Source organism: Mastigoproctus giganteus, chromosome 6 (genome assembly GCF_048544385.1).
Source record: "Mastigoproctus giganteus isolate SK-2022 chromosome 6, ASM4854438v1, whole genome shotgun sequence".
In the NCBI taxonomy this organism is placed as follows: Eukaryota; Metazoa; Arthropoda; class Arachnida; order Uropygi; family Thelyphonidae; genus Mastigoproctus; species Mastigoproctus giganteus.
Window position 1 is genome coordinate 66312302 of NC_143580.1, and position 20016 is coordinate 66332317.

Here is a 20016-nt window from a genome sequence, read left to right on the forward strand (position 1 = left end):
GTATGTGTGCGTTGTTTACCCGGGGAAGTAATAGTGCCTGGATGCACCGTGGGACGAAAACAAGCCAGTGGTGTCGTGCTTTGGGCGATGTTCTGCTGGGATACCCTGGGTCCAGTCATCCATGTGCCGGGCACTGATGTCTACAACCTACCTAAATATCATTGTTGACCAGGTACACCCTTTCATGGCAACGGTCTTCCTCGCTAGCAGTGCCATCTTTCAGCAGGATGTTGCACCATCCCACACCACCCGGATTGTTCGAGACTGGTTCACGCAACATGAGGAAGACTTCCAGGTATTGCCCTAGCCTCCAAATTCCCCAGACATCAAACCCGAGCATCTGTGGTTTGTATTGGAACAGCAACCCTGATCTGCGGCATCTCAACCACGGACCTTACAGGAGTTAAAGGATCTGCTGGTTACGTGTTGGTACGAGATACCAGAAGACGCATTTAGAAATCTTGTAGCATTCATGCCTTGCCGGGTATGAGCTGTTTTGGCTGCACGTGGAGGACCAACATCATATTAGGTAGGTGGAAATAATGTTTTGGCTCATCGGTGTACATCACTCTTGGTAATTTCTCATTATATTCTAATCCACTTTTGAAACACTTATTGCATTGCTCTTTTTTGGATATTTTCAATTTCTTGTTTTTTTTAAGCTGTAAAGGTAGGAACCAATCTAGAACTGGCCTAACAAAAGAGACTAAGAATTATACGCTATGGTGTCATTACAGGCAGATCCCCAAAAAACAATCTCTAAAACGTGGAACATACCATGCTATTTAAGTCGGGCATGCATCTTAATAACTGGATGTGGCATACTTAGACATTTCTAAAGGCTTTGATATTGTATCACACAATCAATTCATTCTCAAACACTGTAACACTGGAACAAACAATAGAACTGCTAGAGCGAAAATTAATTAAAGATACAATTTATTTTCCATAGCAAGGATAGTTCCACAGAGTTCTGCTCTGGGCCTTCTACTGTTTAGAATTTTTATGACATTCAGAACTGTATATTTATATCAAATAAGTTATTCTATTATAGCCTATGTTGATGACAAGGCCATTTCTGCCATTCAAGAATGTTATGAATTGGAGGATGACTTAAATCATCAATTACTAGCTGAGGGGAAATAGCCTTATACTTAATGCAGACAAATGTATAATTTCATATACAGATCATTAAATAAAATAAGGCCTAACTACTATACTATATCCAAACACCAATTTATTAGAATCGAAGATATCACTCGCTTGGAATTAACTAACACAAGTCAAGGTTTCTATAGAAAACATGAACATCATAGCGGGCAGGGCCTCAAAAATACTGGAGTTCATTAAGAGTTTCTTTAGTATAAGACAGCGCTATGATGCTCAATACATCCTACATTGTATTTCAATATTTGTAGAAGAATAAGAGAAATTTACCTCAATATGATACGTATAACACTTCCTAATGACACTCTCCAGCAAATAAATGAAAATAAATTTAACGCAAATTAATTACAGTAATAAAATTAATTTAAAAAATAATTAAGAAATTAAAACAAAGTTTAACACAAATTTTGAAAAAAACTTCCCTTCCTTTAAGAGTTTCTAAAGACTTTAGTGATATCACGTTCCTTATAAAAGCATATCAAATATCTGATAGTTACTTGATAGGGCTATCTGATGAAAGAGGTTGCTTTGGCACTGTAAGCCTAATCTAGCGATGACTAGACTGTTTTTTGTGAGAATGAGATCTAATGGCACAAGAGGTGATACTGTTGACATTGGTACTAATGATATTATTAAAAGATCAGAAGATTTACTCATCAAGTACAAGGCAACATTGAGAAAGTCACAAGTTAAGATTGAAACTGGAAATATCTGCAATTCTGCCTAGATACAATAAGAGAGACTAAATGAGAGGCTTGTCAATCAGTTCTATCCTGGAGGGACTGCGCAGGGATAGGAAATACTTAAATGGAAGGGACACATGAATATCTGCTGATGCTATTGAGGGAGTGTTAGGTGGGTTGAAAAACTGCATCATGGGGATACACAGACTAACAGATTTATAGCAGCCACAAGCAGAGGTGTAAGTTATAAGCAGTGTTTCTATTGGAACATGCAGTAGCAGCAACAATCTGCTGCTACATGGAAAAAAAGGGACTAAATCAAGTTGCCCTGACACAAATTCAAAATAGTAACCTACTCCGACCACACAGATATGCTACTACAGTTATTATGAAACATAGGAAATCATAAAATAAAGGGAATAGAAAACTATAATGGCTTCACTCCACAGAAGAGAAGTGTACCTACAAAACCAATATAGTCACTGAAATACATAGTCATCTTCCTGGTATATATATACCAGGAAGATGGTACTCAAGCAATTAATAAGCATATGACATAATTAATGAAATATTTATTATTATTGATGAAATATTATTATTATTAATGACATACTAGTGGGCTTCATCCCTTGCTCTCTGTGCTCACTTCTTTTAATAAAATAAAATACAGAAGCTTTGGACATTGTGGTGTCTCTTCTTTCAGCTATGAATACATAAAGACATTACATATGGAAATCAAGAATGGTACTGCGTGGGCATTCTAGATAAACAAAGTGTGCACGAGGTTTATCAAGCATGATCACTCTAAAACAGAAGCTTGTTTCACAACAGTAAAGTAAGCTTCTGTTATGTATTTTAGTATTTATGTATTACCACATAACCTGCATCCCTCTTCTTCCATTGGCTGAATAAATATCACTACGAGAAAAATCATTTTAATGTATAGGTGGGTTGAAAAACTGCATCATGGGGGATACACAGACTAACAGATTTATAGCAGCCAAAAGCAGAGGTGTAAGTTATAAGCAGTGTTTCTATTGGAACATGCAGTAGCAGCAACAAATGACATATTAATGACATATTTAATAATACTCAATTGAGATACATTAAAGTTTTGGTCATTATTCACAATAGCAAGTCTTTCTAAAGAGAAAAATACTCTTTTGTGGGAAGGTTTTTTGACCTAATTGGGAATAACACTTTTAAAATGCACATGTTTTCACTATTAGTTGCCATTGTAACCTGTTACAGAATGTCAACATGTTGAATAGTCAGCATTTTGATTGATGGAAATTTGAACTAAAACCCATTGTCAAATCTCTTGACAATACTATGCCAATGCATAGCGTGTTAAGCACCAAGGCAACTAAGGCTTTAAGGCATCAATATATTGTGTCTGTAAATAGCATTGGCTTGCCTGTTCATTGGAAAATTATCCAGTTTCCAAGAGATAAAACCACACAACCTATGCCAGAGAACAGCTAAATCAGTCACATTATGAAGAAACTAATAAAAGTTCCTTCCATCAAGATGGAATTAAAACCCACTGATCAAAATCCCTGTGCTAAACAACAGTGCAGCAGTTATGTAAACAAGACTTTGAAATACAGGCATTTAGCACATATGCCAGGGAGGGTAGGGTTATTTCTACAGTTTATATGTACTGAAGAAATTTTATTTCTTCAGTATATATATTAATATTTAAGATGTATTGTTTTAAAAAATGGGATGTATTATATTTCAGCATGTGGGTTGTGAACAGCACTTTTCTGCACTTCAAATTTTCTTGTACTTAACCCAGACAAATGCCTGTTTTGTTTATTGAGAAATCCAAGCCTACAAAAGGGATGGAAGGAAAGACAAAATTTATATCTCTATTTTAAAAGTTTTCATGTTAATAACACTCCATAGGATCCCAAAATGGTGCTGAATTTCAAATGGCTCCAAAAAAAATAAAATTTACATGGATTTTATTTCTTTATATACAGGTGTAGATACTTTTGTGATATTAAAGCTCATTAACATATTAGTAACGTGAAAGAAATAATTATCTTCTAGTACCTGACTTGCAAACTCAAAACGAGAAAAATAAAATATTAAAAAGTGATCCCTAAAATATGTATATATAAACTGATACGTATAAACTGCTATGTTATTTTCTAATTGCAGTTTACATATTATTTTTATAATATGTAAGCCATAATAAAGCCATAATTTTATCCAAAAATTTATAAATAAACAATTTTAACAAATAAAATCGATAATTTAATTGCATCACATAAATAAACATAAAGATTACAATATATATATACAGAAACAAGATGTTAGAGATTTTCATAAAACTCAATGACACAACTCCACTGGTGGAGGAACGGTAGGGATCATTCCCAATGTAAAAGTTTCAGACATAAACTGTTTCTTCTCCTCCTCTGTAAGGTCTTGTATTAAAATGTATGTATCTCCATTCATACCAGGCTTCATAGAGTCTTTACTAACTGTTGGAAATGTTGGAGTTGATACATCCATAGATCCATTTCTTGGGATATGGACATTAGCATTACCAACTGTCTGTTGATTTAAGCCAAAGCTCACATTAACATTTAAGGCATCATTTTTCGGTAAAAATACTGGATTAGAGTTGCTTTTAGATTGTTCCAAAGCTGCAGTAAATGAAAAGTTGTTTGCAGAAGAGTGAATTTGTGGTTTGAGAAATGTGGCAGAATCTTTGTCAATACTTGGCTGTGGAAATTGAGGTAATGTAAAACTGAATGAGCTGGCACTTTTTGACTCACTCCCTTGATTAAATGATTTCTGTACACCTGTAAAAGGAATTAGTAAATTTTACAGCTATACCTGTTCTGATACATTACACAGGGTGTTTCATAACCTGTAGGCAGTACTTTCAGAATTAATCCAGGACCTGAAAACAATGAAAAAAGTTTATATAAACATGTGCTTGATTCTAAACAGTTGTGGAGATATAAATGTTTGAATCTCAGAAAATTGCTATTGGGTTTTCAATGTTAAAAAGCAATAAATAAGAAAACACATACCTCATAAAATGTTTATTTATAACATGTACAACTTTGCTTATTCTTAATTTTTTTTATTATTATTTACCAATGAAATTACTTTTCTTTTTTCCTTTTTCTTTTTTTTTTTTTATTCTAACAGCCTTAGTTCAGTAACCATTCAGAATTAGACGCATGTTTATATAAACTTCCATTGTTTTCAGGCCTTGAATTGATTCTGAAAGCACAGCCACCATTTCATGAAACACCGTGAATACTAACTAGCCCCTAAGACAATATTTCATTTGTCAATAAATTAAGAGGAAATCAATAGCTGAATAAAAATAGTGATAAAACTAATACATTGCAAGCAAGTCATCAAGCTAAATTCCCTTAAAGTATGTAGAAAGCATGTACATTGGGTACAGATAACGAAAGGTAACAAACCTGAAAATTTCACTAGAAGTTATGGCTACCTTAACACAGCAAGATGCAACCAGAAAATAAATTATGATTTTAAGAAACTATGTAACTAAAAATGAACCAAAATATTCAGAACCTTGGTTGAAAGTTATAATAATTTCTCACTTTTGATTTATTCCAAGCACTTTTCTAAACATCTGAATTACGAATAACATAAAATTAATACCACTGATTATTAGTGAGAGGTGTGCATGGGAAAAAGACTCCCACTTAATAGCCTAAAATTAATAATTAGCATTATTAATTTTAGGCTATTTATAATTCAGATGTTTAGTAAAGCTCTTGTAATTTCCAGAAGACTTTGGAATAAATCACAGGTAACAAATTATTGAAATATGGTACAAATTGCTGCATACCCTAACTACAACGATCATGATGTGAATGCAGCACCATTCTGCAGAGTGAGATTTTCAGATGTGAACTGTGAAAACGTGAAACCACAAACCTTAATCTGGCAAATATCAAGTCTCCTATATATCTAATTATATTTATTTGATTATAATTTTTTTGAATTTTTTAAATTATTTAAAATTACAATTACGACAGAAGTCCAATAATCCAGCATGATATACTACATATGAATAATGTGGCAGTACCCAGTATTCACATTTCATGAAGTGGGCACTCCTGTTATTGAGAGGCTGGGTCCAATTGCACATGTTCATTAAAGCATGTAGGTTTTTCAATATGCATTTTGCCCACCAACAGGCCTATGGGAGTTTTAATTTTGCAAATTAATTAAAAATATGTTTTTAATATAAAAAATTGATAAATTAATTTTTCACAGTTGTGTTCAGAATAGACTGAAAATAAAGGTGGCATCAAAAAAGTTAAACAATTTTGAATTATTTTTACTGACGTTTCAAATGTATGCACATGGGGTCAACTATGTGCCCTTCTAAGTGCACATAGGGTCTGCCTCTACGCAGACCAATCCTGTTCGTGACTGCTGAAGAGTTAATGTGGGATTTATTTAAATACAGGTAACCCTTGTATAACATGGTTATTAGGTTCCAATAAAATGTTGTGTTGTGCAAAACCATGTTATACAGAACTAAGAAAAAGTACAAAAGGGGGGGTTACATTCCAAAAGCTAACAAAAATACACTATTTCGTTAACAAAATGTGAACTTCTGCTCTCGTTAACAAAATGTGTATCTTCTGCTCTCTTTAAAAAATCAGTAATCTGGGTTTGTTTGCTTTTGCTTGATAAATCTTTGTGAATTTCATCTATGGAACTAAGCATTTTTGAAGCTCCCTTTTGAACTTTGGGCTCCTTTCAATCAAGAATCTGCATTCAAAAAATAAGATTCTAATTGCTCAGCTAACTTTATGCCTTCCTGTATGCTTTTTAGTGTAAAATTTGGAAGTTTAGAATTTTCATCTGCGCTATCATCATCTGAATTGATCTGATTCTACCTCCGATGCCATTTCCACCAAACCTGCTACACCGGCCACTTCTACCAGTAATTCTTGAACATCTTCAGTAATCATATCTTTTTTTTTATTTTTTAGGAGCATAGGTGACTAAGGCCATGTTACTCTGTGTATATTGTCTATAAATTAGATGTGTCCTGAGGTTGATTTTCTGTTTTGCTGGACAAAAAACTCGAGTTTCCGGGAGGAAAAAACCATGCTACCCTGGAATGAGCCCGACTAACTCAGCCATATTGTGAAAAAGACCCATAAAAATTCCCCCTTCATCAACGGGATTTGAACTTGGGTCTTTTCCACCCAATGTGAGGAGGAGGGCGATTCTATGAACTATGCTACCCACAAGGGCTTCATCAGTCATATCATCAAAACCTTCCACTCCTACCGATGCAGCAAGTTCAACTATCGCACAGATTCCATTTTCTACCCGTTCGATCATATTTCCTGAATGAACTGACTCTGACAGTACATTTTTCCACATGCATTTAATGTTGACGGTTTTACTTCTTTCAGCGATAAAGCTATGACTCTGATACAGTCCACAATTGAGAAATGTTTCCATGCCTCCATTACTTCAATAGATTTGAAATCAATTTTTTCCAAAATCCATTATAACAATATTCTGCTGTAATGAGTTTTAAAGGTGGATCTAATGCCTTCATCTAACAGCTGAATGAAAGAAATTGTATTAACCCAGTACAACTGTGGCAGCAGGAACATAACTTCAACGTTTGGATGGCCTGGTGTACATTAGCATTAGCATTAGTAGAGGCATTTGATGCAAGAAAGCAAGCTTATGCAGCATCAGCCAAAAAAAAAAAAAGAAAAAAAAAGTAACATAAATAAATAAAAAATAACCACTTCCACTTCACCCCTCTGTTCGTTCGAAATACCTGTCCAGCTGAGCCTTAAACTTATTTAGGCTATCAACTTCCACGACAAGGGATGGAAGTCTGTTCCACCTACCAACCACCCGCTGGCTAAAGGCAAATTTCCGCACATCTATCCTACATCTGTCTTTCCTCAATTTGAATTTATGCCCTCTCAGGTGATTATTCTGAGCAAGAGGAAGAATCCCATCAGCATTGAGCATGCTCAAACCATTCAAGGCTTTGTACACCTCTATCAGATCACCTCGCTGGTGCCTAGTTTCCAGACACTGTAATTCGCAAAACTTAAGCCTTTCTTCGTAAGAGCACCCCTTTGTCCCATTCACTACTCTTGTTGCCCTTCTCTGTACTCGTTCCAGCAGCTCTACAACCTTCTTGAAATGAGGCCTCCAGGCCTGTATACAGTACTCTAGGTGTGGCCTGACCATTGCCTTATACAAGGGAATAATCACCTCCTTATCCCTGCTAGAAAAATTCCTATATATCATTGACAATACACCATGAGCTACTCTTGCAGCCCGTCTGCACTGCTCAGAGAACTTCATATCTGCCTGCACAACCACCCCCAGGTCCCTTTCATTCTCTACCACTGTCAGTGTAGTACCACAGAGTTGATACGTTGCTCTGGGGTTGCTGTTTCCCATATGTAGTACTTTACATTTGTCAATGTTAAACTTCATTTGCCACCTCAAAGCCCATCTGCTCAACCTTTCCAAATCCTGTTGCAGCAGCATAGTATCAGTCGTGTCCTTGACAACCCTGCCAACCTTCGTATCGTCTGCAAACTTGGACATTAAGCTTGATATACCATCAGCATTTGTAAATACAGAAAACAACAATGGACCCAACACTGAACCCTGAGGAACTTCTACCACTAATAACATTAGTCCACGAAGAGCAGTGTCCATTGATTGCCACTCTCTGTCTTCTCCCACTCAACCATCCCTTTATCCATAGCAGCAATTTGCCTCCAATGCCACACTGCTCCAATTTGTGCAGCAGTCTTCCATGTGCAACAGTATCAAAAGCCTTTCTAAGATCCAAGTATATAATATCAAAGTTATTCCCTGCATCCAGTTCTTTTGTGACTGCATCATAGTATCCAATCAAATTGGTCAGGCAAGACTTCCCCTTAACAAAACCATGCTGTGTCCTAGCTATAACTGAAGTCTTGTCTAGATGATCCTGCAGTGCTTCTTTAACCAGTGCCTCCATTAATTTTCCGGGAACAGAAGTTAAACTCACAGGTCTATAATTACTTGTGTCAGCCTTTGATCCTCCTTTGTGAATTGGGGTCACATTTGCACATCTCTAGTCCATGGGTACCTCCCCTGAGTCCAAGGAAGCTCTCATAATTATGGCTAAGGGTTTGCTTACTTCCTTTGCTGCCTCCTTTAATATAACTGGATAGATCCCATCCACCCCAGGTGCCTTTCTTGTGTTTATCTTCAACAATTTCTCCTCCACTTTGCTCTCAGTTATTACAAGATTCTCTAGCTTACTGCTAGAGTTGAATACACCTCTGGCATTCCCCTCGCTGAATAACTCCTCATGTGTGAATGTCGATGCAAAATATTCATTTAGTTTGTTAGCTACCTGAGCAGGGTCATCAACAGTTGACCCATCGATATCAAGTGGACCAATCTGATTCATCCCCTTCCTTCTAGAGTTTACATAAGTAAAGAACTCTTTGCTGTTTTTCTTCGCATCGCTTGCCAAGGATCTCTCGTAATCTGCCTTCGCCTGCCTAACCTCCTTTGTAACTTGGTTACAGATCAACTTGTATCTATCATAGGCGTCTGTGTCACGTGTTAATTTGTATGTATCCCATGCATTTTTCTTCTCTGCCATATGCCTCATTAGTTCATCTGACATCCATTTAGGCCTAAACCTTGAACAATATTTCTTAGTTGGTATGTAAAGCCTAGTAGCTTCCAAGATAAGTTCTTTGAATGCTTCCCATTTTGAATTTGCTCTTGGCAATATCATCAGTTGATCCCACTGTATAGAATTTAAATACTGTCTCAGTCCATTGTAGTCGCCTTTTCGAAAGCAATACCCTTCCCTTTACCCCTAATGGTAGTTACCTCTTTGAGTAACTCCCACTTCAGAACACTGTGATCACTGCCACCTAGTGGTTCTTTTATCTGCAGATTCTTAATGCATGAAGAATCACTACTGATAATCAAATCAAGAGTATTACTCCCTCTAGTTGCCTCCCGAACATGCTGACGTAGAAAACAATCATCCAATAAATCCACAAAAGCCTTGCTACTGTGTGAGTGACCAGCCCCCAAATTCCAGTCAATATCTGGGAAATTAAAATCCCCCATTATAAGACTCTGTGATTTACTGGCCCACTCTATTTCTCCGAACAGTTTCTTATTATACTCATCAGAGTCATTAGGCCTATAGCACACTCCTACTCTCAATTTTGATCTCCCAATGCTTATGTCACACCAAACTGACTCGACACTGCACTGTCCAGCGATGTCGACTGGCTTCACTTCCTTGGATTTTATGTGTTTTTTAACTAATAGCATAACCCCTCCTCCCTTCCTATTCTGTCTATCCTTTCTGTAGACATTGTACTCCCCAAATTCCAGTTCTGCATTCCTTATATCTGTGTGACACCACGTCTCTGAAATCCCCACAATATCTGCCTTTGATGTTTTGAGCAATACCTCAAATTCATCAAATTTATTTACTAAACTCCTAGCATTGGTGTACACGCAAGTATACATGCACCTGTTCTTTTTCTTAGCTACCCTAACACAACCCATGTGTTTACTTGTACCCCAATGATTCCCAGCAGTCTTTGAAATATCCATGGATGATTATGCTATTCAATAATAATAAAACTTTGAAATCTAGATTTTTCTACAAGTTCAATAGCACAGAACACAACACAGAAATTTCCCAACAAAATAAAATACAGTGATTTCTCAATTTTTTTTTGACTAGCGAGTCAACAGTGGGGATTCAAAAAGAGTGGAAATGTTGAAAAATGACATCCAACATAACAGCAGGGTTTCCCCAGAACAAAAGTTCAAAAATACCCTGTTATGCAAGGTTTATCGAAATTTTCTAACCATGTTGTGCGAGGATTGCTACAATATATCAATCGTGTTAGAGCAAAACCATGTTGTGCAAAACCATAGCCAGTTGGTAGTTGGTTGGAGACTTCCATCCTTTGTTGTGAATTTAATAGCCTAGGAAGTTGATAGCCTAAATAAATTTAAGGCTGAGCTGGACAGGTATTTGGATCGAATGGAGGGGTGAAATGGGAGAGTTTTTTTTTTTTTTTTTTGGCTGATGCTGCATAAGCTTGCTTTCTTGCATCATATGCCTCTACTAATGCTAATGATTACCAAAGCCAAACCATATACAAATTCTTGAAGATGAATTTCCAGAAGCAAAGAACATGGCATTATTTATGCTTTGCAATACATGCTTCACAAGCTTAGAATTGGGAAATGTACCATCGTTATCCAAGTCCAACGGCATCGTTTATCATCCATTTCCATTGAATTTATCACCGCTCGATTGTATAGATTGTATAAGTGAACAATTGGTTTCAGCTAGATTGCGATTCATGCAGATTCGACATTTGCGATATGAAACTGGCAGTTATGGTACTGTCGGACAAGTCATAAATGTTCCAGTCGACATGAATAATATGGTTTGAGAGTTTCCTCGTGCTTTAGATGACGATTATGCATTCAACGTTCACATCAAGAAGCATTTTGATTCATAACTTGACTTACTTGCAAGGATATGTGAGAAAAGAAACAGTCAAATTGTGGCTAAGGTATTTAATCAACACTCCTCTGTACATACGTTATAACATCTCAGTCGATTGCCAGTTGCTTGCTAGTTTCATCAAGAGTTACCAATAGTGAACAAGTAGACAATGTAGAGAGGATTGCGTCGTCTGAAAGTGACATCGAATTACTTATGGCACAGCAACACACTTTACTTTGGAATGAAGACAAATATCTTGCAATTGCTCCTGGGCAACACAATCAACCGATGTCGATAATTTACAATATGCATGCTGAGGAACTGTCGTTTCCTGCAATATACTTAGGTCTCCCGCGTAAATTTAAAGATGGATTACATGTTACTTTGTTTATGATGGCAACTAGCGAAATAAGACGAAAAGATCGCTGAGGAGTAATGCTGCATCATATTCTATACATGGTGATGAAAATTTTACACTTGAGAATAACCAAAGGTTTATATTTCACTTTCAAATGCATTGGAGAAACTTCCAACATAACAAAACGAATGACAGAAGACCAATGTTACTTATTCTCAGCGGATAATCTTCTCTATTGGTGAAACGTTACTTACTCGAGGTAGTGCAATATCATGGCAAATCGTTGTGAAGGCATACACAATATGAGATATACTTAAATGATTCCAATTTGTAACTACTTGGTAGTTGGCTACATATAAACATGATGCCATAGCACAAACCTATACATTAGTTAATTTCTTCGTGACCTGAGGCTATTGCCCTAAACAAATTATGTAATATATTAATTATGTAAGAAAGTTGTTATTTGTTGTTGTTATTTGGTGTTTTAGGAGCATTAGCAACTAAGGCCATATTGCTCCGGGATATGCAGTGGTCATTCCCTGACCTTTCCGCATCTTCCGTATTTGGTGGTGACGGGCTCGAACCCCGGTCTAATCAAGAAGCGTGTGCTAAGCACTGCTGCTCCTTCCCACCTGGCTACGGAGGCGCCTGTAAGAAAGTGATTTACCCTAATTTTCTTTTTAAAAAAGTGGTAAAATATAATGGGGAAAATTCTGAATGTAAACAAGGGTACATAAAGTAAAAAAAACAGACTTATAAATATAATTCACCTCATTCATTTAATGGCCATTGCCATTAAAAAAAATAAATAAATACCTGTAAAATGATCTGAAAGCATGGAAGAAGCAGGAAACCTCTCAATATTCATACCAGAATCAGCTAAATGCCCCTGTTCTAATCTTTCCTGGAAAAAATACAACTGCATACATTCACTATGTAACTAACCAGGGAAATCTACTTACAAAATAGTCAAATGCACTTGAGTCCATAAATCAAGATACAGTCGAACTTGGTTATAACGAGCATCAAGGGACCGACAAAATTTCCTCGTTATAACCGTTACTCACTATATCAGTGATAGCAGAGATGGGGAAACCCCTGGGGCCGTTAAACAATGAACACTTTATATCAGTGATGAGTTAAATCTACATCCTATTTTTTTAAATTCTCAATTACTTGATAAAAAGATAGATTCAAAAAACAAAAGAAATATTAGAGAGAAAAAAATAATATAAGTATATACCTACATATTATTTGTATAAATATGCTTGTATAAACTACAATACACTTAATATTAAACACAATCTGTCTGTAATTTTAAAACCATACACTCAATACTAAACACAATTTATTTCTCTGTAATTAAAAAACAATACTATTTAATAATAAACATGATTTCAATTAGTCTTTATTTATGAATCTTAAAATTGATGCTTCTTTTAAAGATTTCACTTTGATATTTCTTAAGTTTCCCCATGAAACACTCAACGTGTTATAAGTCTCATTACTTGCCTCAGTTCCTTCAAAAAAAGATTGACTAATGTGTCCATTGCACCTTGAGCTTGTGAGATTGTCGGCACTGATTTTGATTCACTTTCAATTGTCATCATATCATCATCACAATCATCGTCTTTACCATCGTCGTTATCGTCTTTGTTGAGCACAGCAACTACAATGTCACTCTGTAGGAAGACCATTATTATTATAGTGGTCTTCCATTACATGTTGTCATCAACTCGTACAAATTCAGTGATGTTATCTGTATTAAAACCTACGTCATTACATAGCAACCATTCAGATAATATTAAGTTGTTTTCTTTGTTTCCATCTTTTTCATCTACAATTGAAATTTCATTTGAATTTAATTTCGATTTCTTGTAACAATTCAATATGGTTGTCGAGTAACGTTGTTCCACGCATAATTTAATACATTTATAGCATCCAATATCGATATAGACTCGTTAAGTTTCTGTTCTCTTTGGCTGATCAGATGTAGAACTAGAAATCTTTTATAAAATCCTTTCAAACTCTTGATTACACTTATGTCCATTGGTTGTAAAATTGATGTCGCATTGGGAGGCAGAAACACTAGCTTAATGTTGGACAAATTTTGAATCTGGGGATGTGCAGGATAGTTATCAGCTAACAATAAAATATTTTTCTTCTTTTTGAATAGCTCCTTATTCCAATCATTTGCATATTGCCAAAAAATATCCGAAGTCATCCAAGCTTTCTTGTTTGCAGTGTAATCTACAGGAAGTTTCCTTACATTTTTTAAATTGAGGTTTTAACGATTTTCCGATAACAAACAGTTTTTTTTTTATCAGTCATATTTGTGTATACTGTCATATTTGTGCATTTGATTTTTTTTCCACCAACACATTTTTCCTATTTGAATTTAAATGTACAGTATTGTCAGGTGTCAAATTATAAAAAAGTCATTTCGTCAACATTGTAGTAGTAGTAATAGGGGCATGTGTTGCAAGAAAGCAAGTGTATGAGCTTATTTAGCATCAGCCAAAAAAAAAAAAAAAGAAAAACACAATTTCACACAACTATTCCCTCCAAAAGTTTGTTCAGTTCCTCCCTAATTTATTTAAGCTACCAACTTCCACAAAGAGAGATGGAAGTTTGTTGCAGCAATTAACCACCCGCTGGCTAAAGGCAAATTTTCGCACATCTATTCTACAACTATCTTTCCTCATTTTGAATTTATGCCCCCTTAGGTTCGTAATCTGAGCAAGCGGAAAAATTCCATCAGAATTCAGCATGCTCAACCCATTCGAAGCCTAATACACCTCAATCAGATCACCTCGTAGGTGACTAGTCTCTAGCAGCTGCAATTTGCAGAACTTAATCCTTTCTTGGTAAGACGATCCCTTCATTGCCCTCACCAATCTTGTTGCCCTTCTCTGTACACACTCAAGCAGCTCTACATCCTTCCTAAAATGAGGCCTCCAGACCTGTATGCAGTACTCAAGGCGTGGCCTGACCATTGCCTTATACAAAGGGATAATAACCTTTTCCCTGCTAGCAAAATTCCTGTATATCATCGACAATACCCTATGACCTGCTCTGGCAGCCTGTCTGCATTGCTCAGAAAACTTCATATCTGACTGCACAAACACTCCCAGGTCATTTTCATTTTCTACCACCATAAGCGTAGTACCATACATTTGGTATGTTCCGCTGGGATTACTTCTACCCATATGCAGTACTTTGCATTTGTCAATGTTAAACTTCAGTTGCCACTTTTCAGCACATCTACCCGAGTTTTCTGGATCCTTTTTTTTCCAGTAGCACAACTGCTGTAGATGTCTTTGTCATTGAAATCTTTCCCAGTTTCTGCCCAAACACAGTTGGTTTGGTTGGTTGGTTGGTTTTTTTTTTTTTTAGGAGCATTAGCAACTAAGGCCATATTGCTCCGGGGATATGCAGTGGTCATTCCCTGACCTTTCCGCATCCTCTGTATTTGGTGGTCACAGGCTTGAACCCTGGTCCAATCAAGAAGCATGTGCTATGCACTGCTGCTCCTGCCCGCCTGGCTACGGATGCACCGCCCAAACACGGTCAATCCATTCATTTGCCATTACTGGATCTGCAGATCGAGGTTCTCCACTAACTTTTGCATAAACAATGTCATGTCGGCTTTTAAATCGATCTAGCCAACCTCTATTACATACATAATCATTGCATCCAAATTGTTTAGCAAATTTTTCCGCTTGAGCCTTCAAGATCGGACCATCTATTGAAAATCCAGCACTTCTCTGTGTGGTGAACCATTGAAGCAATGCTTCTTCAAAGTTTTAACCTCACACTTTCTAATTTTTTTTTTTTTTTTTTTTTTGGTTATGTTCTTTTCCAGTGCCAATATGCAAACATCTTTATTCTTCCACAATGTTGATACACTTGAAGATGACAAAGAAAACTTTTTACACACTTAAACATTTTTTGCACCACATTCTAACTCACAAATAATTTCCACTTTTTCGCGAATCAAGAGAGACTTTCCTTTTTTTAGTAGATGTGTTTCCGAAGGAAGGGTTCGTTTCTAACTGATTTTACTTTAAAATTATAATGTTATCTGCATACAAAGTTTTTAGAAATTCTGAAATTCATACAAAGCTCTTAGAAGTCCCGAAATGCATACAACGTTGTTAGAAGTCCCGAAATAAATTTATGGTTCAATGAATACAAGACAATCTGTAAATAGGGTAATGCAACAAGCGGAACGGCAATGCAGTATTGTATAGCCCCCGTCCACGGAGAACAAGGTCCTAAACCAGTCACTAATCCAATGCAGGTGGTCATAAAGCTAAGTCGTCCTATTCATTTTTGTCTATTCCAAGAATTGGGTTTTTTCGACTACCCGAGCAATTAAGAATGTTTGCATAGTTACAAAAATTTGTTTTGTATATCTGTGTAGCATGCTCGTTATAACAGTGAATGATTGTATGGGAATATGCGTAAATTAAAATCATTATCGCTTTTTGCTCTTTACAGCCATGATCTCGTTATTTCCGTACTCTTTATAACCAAGTTCAACTGCATATTAGTCCCTTCACTAATTTCCAGCCTTAAAATTATAATAGTACAAGTATAAATGTTTCGTGTTTCATTTTAGCTTAGTTTTCTATATCCCCACGAATGAGATGATTCAAAGAGATACAGAAAATTAGAGACATTTTATTTTTAGTTAATATTTTTTTTTTTTTTTTTGATGAAGGATGCTACATACATCTTTAGCAGAATATAATTCTTCTACATACAGAAGAACTAACTTCTGCTTCTGCTTAATGTACTTGGAAGAACATTACTGAAACAAAGCATATTCTTATGTGTGTATGCCAACTTGCTAATTTTATTATTTGTAAGCGAGTACAACAAGACCATTATCAAAAGTCAGTAAAAAACTTTACTATCTTATATAACTCGTAAAATTGTGCTTATAAAATGCTTCAGGGATTAGTATTCGTGTGGGAATGTTCTCAAGACAAAGAAATGACTTTAAAGACACCTTTAAAGATACCGAACTAGTATGGACATGATCTATTCCAGGATCCTTGAATCAATTTTCCATATTAAAGCTGACTGGCCAAGTTTACAATATAAATTTCCTCTTTTCATGTCTAGACAAAATTCCAAACATGCTCACCTAAGTTCAAACTTGTGACAATTTCTTAACATTACAAAATTCACAACTTGCAACCACATCTTCTATTTGTCTATTTAATGTTAGTTTCGGCATGGATAACGATACATTCCTTTAGAAGAATGAAATAACACTTCTCTGCATATAGGTAAAACATTTAATGGCTTTGTGTACAATCTGATTAAAAAATATTAATAAATTATATACTAATTTGTATCTCTTACCTTAATATACATTCCTTTGGAACGTTCAGAGCCATTAAATGATCTCTGATATTTTATCTCTTGCCACAAGCAGACACACTATATCTTTCCCACAACAAACAGAACAATACAAAAATCCAAGAAATTAGTTCTTTTGGAATTCTGCTTTTAGACTAAATGTTGTAAGCAAAATATAATTAAAGTACTACCAAAACACCTCTCATGTAATATATTTTGAATTTCACTGTCCAAGAAATTTACTATTGTCTGATAATTCTTGTGGACCACAGGAAGTAAACATCTTTGAAAGTAATCAAAGAAACACAATACAAGGTAGTGGAATATGATTACTTTGTTCACAAAATTATTTCATTTATATATAAATTCATTTTGTCCCACATTCTCATATGCTAAATTTCTCTAAGATGAATAAAGTGCTTCTTTAACCAGTGCCTCTGTTAATTTCTCTGGAACAGAAGTTACACTAACAGGTCTGTAATTACTTGTGTCACCCTTTGATCCTCCTTTGTGAATTGGGGTCACATTTGCACATCTCCAGTCTATGGGTACTTTCCCCCTGAGTCCAAGGAAGTTCTCATTATTATGGCTAAGGGTTTGCTTACTTCCTTTGATGAATTCTTTAATATAACTGGATAGATCCCATCCACCCCAAGTGCCTTTCCTTTGTTTAATTTGAACAATTTCTCCTCCACTTTGCTCTCAGTTTTGACAAAATCATTTATCTCCCTGTTAGAGTTTGATAAATATCTGGCACTCTCCTCCTTGAATAACTCCTCATGTGTGAATGTAGATGGAAAATACTCATTTAGTTTGTTAGCTACCTGAGCAGGATCATCAACATCAAGTGGACCAATCTGATTCATCCCCTTCCTTCTAGAGTTTACATAAATAAAGAACTCTTTGCTGTTTTTCTTTGCATCCTTTGCCAAGGATTTCTCGTAATCTGCCTTGGCCTGCCTAATCTCTTGTGACTTGGTTACAGACCAGCTTATATCTATCGTAGGCTTTCGTGTCACCTGTTAATTCATATGTATCCCATGTATTTTTCTTCTCTGCCACATGTCTTATTAGCAAAGGCACATGATGCAAGAAAGCAAGCTTATATAGCATCAGCCAAAAAAAAAAACCCCTTATTTCACTCATCCACTCACTCCAAATGTTTGTCAAGTTATTCAAGCTATAAACTTGTACGACAGATGGAAGCTGGTTCCAGCAATCAACCACCCGCTGGCTAAAGGCAAACTTCCGCACATCTATCCTACAACCGTCTTTCCTCAATTTGAATTTATGCCCTCTCAGGCGATTATTCTGAGCAAGAGGAAGAATCTCATCAGCATTGAGCTTGACCAAAACATTCAAGGCTTTATACACCTCAATCGGATCATCTTGCAGGTGCCTAGTCGCCTTGTTCTGTAATTTGCAAAACTTAAGCCTTCTTCGTAAGAGCAACCCTTTGTTCCATTCACTAATCTTGTTGCCGTTCTTTATACTCTTTCCAACAGCTCTACATCCTTCTTAAAATGAGGCCTCCAGACCTGTATACAGTACTCAAGATGTGGTCTGACCATAGCCTTATACAAGGGGATAATCACTTCCTTATACCTGCTAGAAAAATTCCTGTATATCATTGACAAGACACCATGAGCTACTCTTGCAGACCGTCTGCACTGCTCAGAAAACTACATCTGCCTGCACAATTAATCCCAGGCCATTTTCATTCTCTACCACTGTCAGAGTGTTACCACAGAGTTGATATGTTACTCTGGGATTACTGCTTCCCATATGTAGTACTTTACATTTGTCAATGTTAAACTTCATTTGCCAACTCTCAGCCCATCTGCTCAACTGTTCTAGATCCTGTTCCAGCAGTGTACTGTCATTAGTGTCATTAACAACCCTGCCAACCTTTGTATCATCTGCAAACTTCAACATTAAGCCTGATATACCATCATCAATATCATTTATAAATACAGAAAACAACAATGGACCCAACACTGAAGCCCGAGGGACTCCACTAATAACATTAGTCCACGAACAGCAGTGTCCAATGATTACCACTCTGTCTTCTCCCACTCACCATCCCTTTATCCATAGCAGCAATTTGCCTCCAATGCCAAACTGCTCCAATTTGTGCAGCAGTCTTCCATGTGCAACAGTATCAAAGGCTTTTCTAAGATCCAAATATATGATATCAAAGTTATTCTTTGCATCCAGTTCCTTTGTGACTACATCATAGTATCCAATCAAATTAGTCAGACCAGACTTCACCTTAACAAACCCATGCTGTGTCCGAGCTATAACTGAAGTCTTGTCTAGATGATCCTGCAATGCTTCTTTAACCAGTGCCTCCATTAATTTTCCTGGAACAGAAGTTAAACTCACAGGTCTATAATTACTTGTGTCAGCCTTTGATCCTCCTTTCTGAATTGGGGTCATATTTGCACATCTCCAGTCCATGGTTACCTCCCCTGAGTCCAGGGAAGCTCTCATAATTATGGCTAAGGCTTGTTTACTTCCTTTGCCACCACTTCCTTTAATATAACTGGATAGATTCCATCCACCCCAGGTGCCTTTGTGTTTATCTTCAACAATTTCTCCTCCACTTTACTCTCAGTTATTACAAGATTATCTAGCTTACTGCCAGAGTTGAATACACCTCTGCCATTCCCCTCTCTAAATAACTCCTCATGTGTGAATGTCGATGCAAAATATTCATTTAGTTTGTTAGCTACCTGAGCAGGATCATCAACAGTCGAACCATCGATATCAAGTGGACCAATCAGATTCATCCCCTTCCTTTTAGAGTTTATATAAGTAAAGAAATCCTTGCTGTTTTTTTTTGCATCCTTTGCCAAAGATTTCTCGTA

At 36.3% G+C, this 20016-nt stretch overlaps 1 protein-coding gene across 1 annotated transcript in view; it reads right to left on the reverse strand.

Moving 5' to 3' along the window:
* Positions 1 to 4193: 4193 nt before the first annotated feature.
* The window catches only part of LOC150084386 (nucleoporin NUP42-like), a 58886-nt gene continuing 43063 nt past the window's right edge, over positions 4194 to 20016 (reverse strand). The window contains exons 5-6 of the mRNA XM_090376210.1: positions 12590 to 12677; positions 4194 to 4669 (exon numbers count right to left, since the gene is read on the reverse strand). Of these exons, the coding sequence (XP_090232336.1) occupies positions 4194 to 4669; positions 12590 to 12677 (564 nt within the window). The remainder of the gene's footprint in view (positions 4670 to 12589; positions 12678 to 20016) is intronic.